The sequence below is a fragment of the Arachis duranensis genome, chromosome 8, assembly GCF_000817695.3.
Source record: "Arachis duranensis cultivar V14167 chromosome 8, aradu.V14167.gnm2.J7QH, whole genome shotgun sequence".
NCBI lineage: Eukaryota > Viridiplantae > Streptophyta > Magnoliopsida > Fabales > Fabaceae > Arachis > Arachis duranensis.
In genome coordinates, this window is record NC_029779.3 from 24459470 (window position 1) to 24466695 (window position 7226).

At 33.8% G+C, this 7226-nt stretch overlaps 1 protein-coding gene across 6 annotated transcripts; it reads right to left on the reverse strand.

The window, feature by feature from the left end:
- Positions 1-39: 39 nt before the first annotated feature.
- On the reverse strand, positions 40-5991 carry LOC107461430 (uncharacterized). Of its 6 annotated transcripts, none has more exons than XM_016079919.3 (11): positions 5749-5991; positions 4710-4894; positions 3922-4429; positions 3518-3668; positions 3139-3249; positions 2449-2806; positions 1769-2008; positions 1468-1537; positions 971-1143; positions 603-669; positions 40-476 (listed from the first exon to the last, which is right to left on the reverse strand). In XM_016079919.3, the coding sequence occupies exons 2-11, from the start codon at positions 4827-4829 to the stop codon at positions 310-312; spliced, it is 1965 nt and encodes a 654-aa protein (XP_015935405.1). In that variant the 5' UTR covers positions 4830-4894; positions 5749-5991; the 3' UTR covers positions 40-309. The 6 variants fall into 6 exon arrangements, with proteins under 6 accessions (XP_015935405.1, XP_015935403.1, XP_015935402.1 ...); XM_016079917.3 differs by lacking the exon at positions 5749-5991 and adding an exon at positions 5263-5369; XM_016079916.3 differs by lacking the exon at positions 5749-5991 and adding an exon at positions 5253-5365.
- Positions 5992-7226: the final 1235 nt, after the last annotated feature.

Genomic DNA, 7226 nt, shown 5'->3' on the forward strand with positions numbered 1-7226 from the left:
CAAAAACAACGAAGAAAACCTCATATATGTTCATGGCCGTTTCACAAAAACAATATTATCCATCCATGCAACAGTTATTGGAAATTCACTTTCAAAAAGAAAACATTTCTGTTCACCAAAACATTAATGATCATAACTAAAGATAAAAGTAAACCGAGATAACAGATGAACTGGGGACTAAGCAACAAACTCAGCTGCTATACTTAATATAACACACATCGATTGTCAAATCAGTAAAATAAAAACTTTTGTTTTCCTTACACTAAACAGAAATTAAAGGTAGAGAAAAATCTAGAAAGTTTGTTAATTCTATGCCTTGGAGTCAAAATCACTAGCCGATTTTTGCTTGCTTCTTAAGTTAGCCAACACCCTTGCAGCAACCGACTCTCTTGCTTCGCGAGGATTGGAACAAGTGTCACCCCCCAATGAACACTCAAAGTCGGGTCCTTTAAAGGTCACCAAAGCTCGGAATCCACCTTCATTAAGCAATGTATATATATAGTGCATGTCAAATACATGATAATTCTTCAACATAGGTATACAAGCAACAGAACTGTGTATCACAAGAATCTTGGCTTCTAAACCTAAATTGGACAACTTACCGTCTGATGGAGATACTCGATACATCGGTATGGTCCAAATATTTTCATTACATATACTGTCTAGTTCCTGCAAGATTAAACAGAGATCTGAGTACTTGTATGGAGATCAAAGGAACAGTTGCCATTGACTGCTAACTAACAGGTCATGAACATAAGCATTATTATCAGTATTATCTAACAGTCTCCCACAGACAAAGCAACATTCATGGATCATGGGACCCTCTGCAGAAACAGATTTAACAAGGCATCATAGATTCGTTAAACCGGTTCCTCTTGTTTTACTCAAACTCATAACTTAAGCATGTGAATGCACCACAAACACCAATGACAACATGCATATTTTAGTATTAGGTTGGTAATTGTCTTGCCTGGCAAGGACTTTGTGCAATGAGTACAGACTCTCTCCAACTTTTCGTCTCATTGGATGGAGCAAAGCATGGATCCTCGAGATTTTTTCTTATCCCTCCATGATTTCCTTCCCATGAATAATTACAACCCTCTATAATGGCGTCTATCTTTGTTTCCAAACTATCTTCCACATCTGTCAAGCAAGCAAAACCAATTAACATCTTTTCAACCCACACATTGACAAAGTTTAAATGATAGGTGAAAATATCAGTTTGCTTAAGTCAATTATGCTCTCAAATACCATGCCTCTAATGCAAACAAAATTTGATGTGGTCATGAAATAGGGAAAATGCCAATAAGGAAATAACAGGCATCTTTTTTGAGAATTTGCTTGATATTTGAGAAAATTAATTATAAAAGGGTAGTAACTGAAAGAATGTTTTTCCTTTAAAATAAATACTGAGAGAAGCAGACACAAAAAAAAAAAAAAGGGACAAGCAACATTATAGGAACATACCAGCTAAAATTCTCTTAATTTTTTCATCACATAGAGCAATATCCTCTTCTATCATTCGACGCTGAAGAGTCTGCAAACAAAAACCAAGTATAAGATGAGTGCAAATGCAGGGCTTTTCACCATTCGAATTATATGAAAGTTGATCTCAAGTAAGCCAATAAATGGCAGTAACAAGCAAAAAAGTTTCTTTCACTATTTTATCAGGTTAATGATAAATAACCATGTGTAGGTGTCCATAGCCAGCTACTTAGAGTGAATTAAACATTAATGTCACTAAGGAAAGCAGTAAAAAGGTTTTTACCAGCTCATTCTTCTCTCGATTAAGAACAGCGAGAGATGTTTGTGACAGTGTCTCCCCCTTTGAATCTAATAAAAGATTTTGGAGCTTCTCAATATTTGAATGAGAATTATTTGCAACTGGAGCAGATTCTTCATGGATGCCTTTTTCAGAATCTTTAGAGCCCCAAATCTTATTACAAGCAGGTTGATTGTTAGTCCCGCCCTCAGTAATAGGACTCATTGTTGGATCAACCTTCACAACCTGCCAGACACCATTACCATGCAGATGGATGAGAGAAATAACAAATATTGAAATACATCTTTGAAAAATCTTCTTATGGAGGAAAACTACTAAGTAGGGGAACAAAAATACTTCTTTGTAATTTGGAGAATATAGGTGTAAAATTGGTTAACTTACTAACCTCAAACACCAAGGCACATTACAAACTTTCAATAGAAAAATATTATCTTAAAACAAAACTTAAAAAGTGAACACAGACTGGTGAACTAATAATCATTCATTGTGGATGCCAATATCTGCACATTCTGTCATTACTAAACAGACAAGGGGTAACAAAACTAAACTACATAAAAGAATTGAATTTAATCCCTGCTAGCTCAATTCTTAGTTCCAAGGTAGTACACCAACTGAGTCAAAATGATAATTAAAAAAAGAGTTAGTGAGAAAGTAACATTTGAAACCTTAATAGGGTGTGTAAATCCATTGGAGTCGTGTTGCGTGGACTTATTTTCCATATTCTGATCTTCACTAACATGTAAAGTATTGACATTAAGCTGGCATTCCTTATTTTGAGATGGAACAACAGAAGAGTTGTTCAAATCCATATCCTGGGCCTCCTTGACAGAACCACACTCTGCAATGGTACATCTTTTGTTGTTCTCTTTTTGCTGCAGTGATTCTATATTATCACTGCTTGGCTTGCTAGCAAGGCCAACATTCATGCCCTTGCTTATATGTGATTCTGTCCCCTCGGCACCATCTGCATTTGCATTTTTCTCTCCTAGGGTTGGTTCTTGCAAACTGTTGGAGTCGGTTTCTCTACAAACACAAATATATTGCACCAAAAAATATGTCAAAAGGAAACATAAATGGCAATGATTGATGATCAGAGGAACATCAAGGCTCTGGGACTTCTGATGATGTGCACAGAATCTATTTCTGCGATATTCTAATCATCCAAACTATATTGGTTGTAAATGTCATAAGCGTGAAGAACTTTTACTGCCTGACATATTCACACAAGTTCAAGAGGTAAACTCGATAAAGCATGAACTGGCATCAAATACAGAAAGAGGATGTAAAAAGTTGAAAATATTGTAAAATCAACCTAAATCATGAGCTACAAAATGGGAAAGGAGAACTTCACCAACCTAGAAAACCATTCTGATATTACTTCAGAATAAGGAAGCAAATGGAAGAACTCAACAACTGGAGTGATACTCCAACTGCTAGAACTCATTTTGACCAGAGGACCCTGCAACCTATACCCAAGAGAAGACAAATCATTATGCAGAAAAATAAAGAAAGTTTGTCTCAAGTCACAATTCTTTATCAAAACGAAGTCTGCAACAAATATTCAAGCATTATAAATCCTGAACACAAGTACCACTTCAAGTACAATGAGAAGATTCAGGTCAGCCTGTTGCAGACACCAGTACACTATCAATGGAAAAGCTGGTGAAAGTGATGTCATTCACCCTTAGGACTAATTCATTAGCCAACAGCCAAAAAAGGGCAAGTGAAGCAAACCTTTGAATTAAATCTCGGATATGAACTCGGTTAGCCTCTTGATTGATCAACTGGGAGCACTTCATTATAAAAAAGCGTGAAGCTTCTTTCTCTTTGCTCTCAGAATAAACAGTGTAGCTTCCCAAAACTGTAATATCAGTCTCATTGACACCTGTATTGCATACAAAAATCATATTCAACTTTCCATTAAAAGTAAAAGAGAGAACAATATATGATTCAATAACAGCCTCAGAATAGATGGAAAGCATAAACAAAAACATGCCGCAAAATGTTGTAACCAGCTGCATCGAGAACTTTACTACGTTATATAGATTGGATATGGAAAAATAGTATGCTAATTTACAACTAAGTGCAACGGCGGCTCACAATAGACATGGCAATCATTTTTGTACAAGGATAATTACCTGCAGCTTCCTTTACAGCAGAGTACCCAATTTGCATAAACTTTGTATTTTGAAGTTCATCAATGACTTTTCGCTTTTTGTAGCACCTATTTCCACTTTCGCTTGAAACAATAGAGCTTAAGCTGGAGGCATCCACATCTTTTTCAATCAGTGACCACACCCCCTTAGTGATGGAACTAGACAACAAGAAGCAATTTTCCATCTTACAGTCAACTAAAAGAACAGCAACTTTTGAAATAGGCCATCCCTCTACATTAGGAACACTTTTCGATGGATCAAGAGATCTACTTATATTACAAGCCTCCATGATCTTTACTTCTGTTAATGATAGCTGATTCACCGCATCGACAAGCTCAGTTTCATCAGACTTACGTGTCCATTTCATATGTGCTAACAGACTTGGCCTCAGAGACACGGCCAACTTGCAAAATTCATCAAATGGTAGAAAATCTAGCTCCGGGTGCTGCTTTCTGTAGTAATAGTTATACAGCAGCACAACAGAATGCACCTAATGCCAACAACCAGAGTCATTAATAAATAACTAGGAAGACAATCATTTCTGCATACATTTCAATAAAAAGCATACTTGTGAACCTTTGATGCTTGCATTTCCTAATTGTAATTGACTAAACTGGAAAAGTATTATTGAGAAACCCTGTTTCAAAAGAAGACTATTATACCTTGTTCTATGTCACACACTTCAACGATGGTCAAAACAAGTCACATAGGTTAATCTTTGGATTGCTATGATTATTGTGCATAGATTATAGAGATGAAAAAAAGAATACCTGTTTTGCTATTGATTGCTGTTGAGATAGTGGAGGACTATCTCGGCTAGAAGCATTTGCAGCAAGAACTGGGTCAACCAATAATTCAAGCAACACCGAAACTACATTTGATGGTTCCATCTTCAATCCACTGATATATCCTTCCAATCACCCAAAGATTTCAGCTGTCACAAAAATAAGTATGACTGCAAAGAGAACAAAACAAATTGTCACCATTTCTAAAAGGCAACATTTTTAATCTCAACAAACTAAAAGAAAAATCACATTTTTGCAACAACTCGGGATAACAGAGAATATTTGGCTGGACATGCATGCTATACACTCTCAAAATCCCAAGTTCACCACACATAAAGTATTTGAATATTCCGAATAGAAACTTGACCCCTTTACCTATCCCATGAAAAAAAGTACCCAAACAAACCGTTTAGAAATTAAGATTACGCCTTTTTACCCGGAATACACAAATAAAGATTTAATAGAAGAAGAGTTAGAGAAAGGAGAGAACTTGAAAATTGAAATGCAGACAGTAGAAGCATTACTCACTATTACTCACAGACTCACTGTTTAAGGTTCTCAGTTATCAGTTCTCAAATCTCAATTCTGAATTCTGTTTGTGAAATGTGCAAGAGAAACTCTGAAATGTTGTGTGAAGAGTGTGACAGCAAAACACTTGAAATAGCAATTGACACACTCTCACTCTGTCAGCTTTTTCCGGAACAGTTATTTTGGCTCAAAAAAAGAAAAGATAACACAACTACACAAGTGAAGGTTTTTTATATATGTTTTTTAAATCTGTTTTTTTTTTTAATTTACGATTTTCTTAAATGAATTAATAAGACTACTACTTAAAAAAAATATTAATATTTCTATATATACTGCAGATTAAAAATTATTCTTTTTCTATGTTAAATCATTAATTAATTATTATAAAATAATTTAGTCATTTTATTATTTTAATTTTTTATTATATTTAAATAAAATTTATTCAAAAAAGGCGAGTAAGATTCAAAGGAAGTTTTGTAACTATTTTCCGACATACCTATAATAATCTTAACACAAAGGTCGTCAATGGAACAAAACAATCTGGAGATCTGATACTCTTTTTTCTTTTCAACACTAGAAAATCTCATGAATCTGATCAATTTTATTTCTGATAGGCATGATCTTCAGATAAGAGGCAAGTCTAGAGCATACATGAAACTAAAAAGAAAAGATAGACATATTAAAGAATCAAGTTTTTAGAGAGGGAGAGAATTTTGACAAGTATTTATGATGAATATTTCACCATGAAATTTTTATTGAAAACTGAGTTGATCTATTACAAGAATGGATGCCTCTATATATAAAAGCTTACAGATAAGTCTGAAATCTACACAATCAATAAAAACAGAATATGCAACAGATAAAAAGGAATTTTATCTCCTATTACATCATTACATAGAATCTAGTCATTTTATTATTTTAATTTTTTATTATATTTAAATAAAATTTGAACCAAAATGTTTATGCGCATTATTTTCGGGAAACATTAATTTGGCTTTTTTTTCTAAAAATGAAAAAGATGGTGTATTTTTGTTTAAAATTAACTAATAATGTGTAATTGCACATGAGTAGACACTCCAAAGAAGCCTGTCCACCGGTATGGAGGACACGTATTTTAGCAAATAAGAGGCGTGTTGTAACATGCAGGTTGCATGTTGGCCCCATGTCACGTGGAGTTGGATGCTAATGCAACACATAATCTGCGTATTGAATACTTTTTATGTTATTTGAAAATTCTATTTATAAATATGAAATTTGTTATCATTTTATTTCCTTGCGAGGGAGCTATTTTAGTGTATTAATAGTTTAATAGAGAGTAGTGTAAATACACCAATATATTACAATGGTGAAATTATACGAAATATATGTGAAGGTGTGTATGCTTTACATGTGAGAATCTGTTTTTTTATTATTATTATTCCATGCATTGTGACATTTGCATAACTAAAGTATAATTTATGTCAAAGTATAGAAAGTGATATCTTAAAGAGAATGAGCAAGTACAAGACTCCCGTTATCATATTTGGCGGACTAATACAATTTGATACTATGCTCATTATTGACGAAACAAGTATGTAGCATATGTTTCATATTCATAAGCAAACTCATGTGCAAGAGTCAAAGATTGAGTTGCATGTTAAGTTTGAACATATAGTTGCGGAGAAGATTCAACATGACTTAGATATGAAAAATTATAGAGTTGAAATGTACGAAAGAATGAATAGTAAGAGTGAAGAGGATTTCGAAGCTAACTACTGATGAGTTTGGAAAACTCAGATTTATTTTGATGATGAACAAACATTATTGAAATGATTGATTGCAAAATTATTAATTATGATTTTCATATAACATGTGTTGATTAATAATTTTGCTATGCAGGTGTTTTTTACTAGGCCGAAAATAAAAAGGAAAGTTGATGCAAGCCCAAACTAAAGTTGACATTCAGCATTAATATATCCTTTTATCCATATGGCT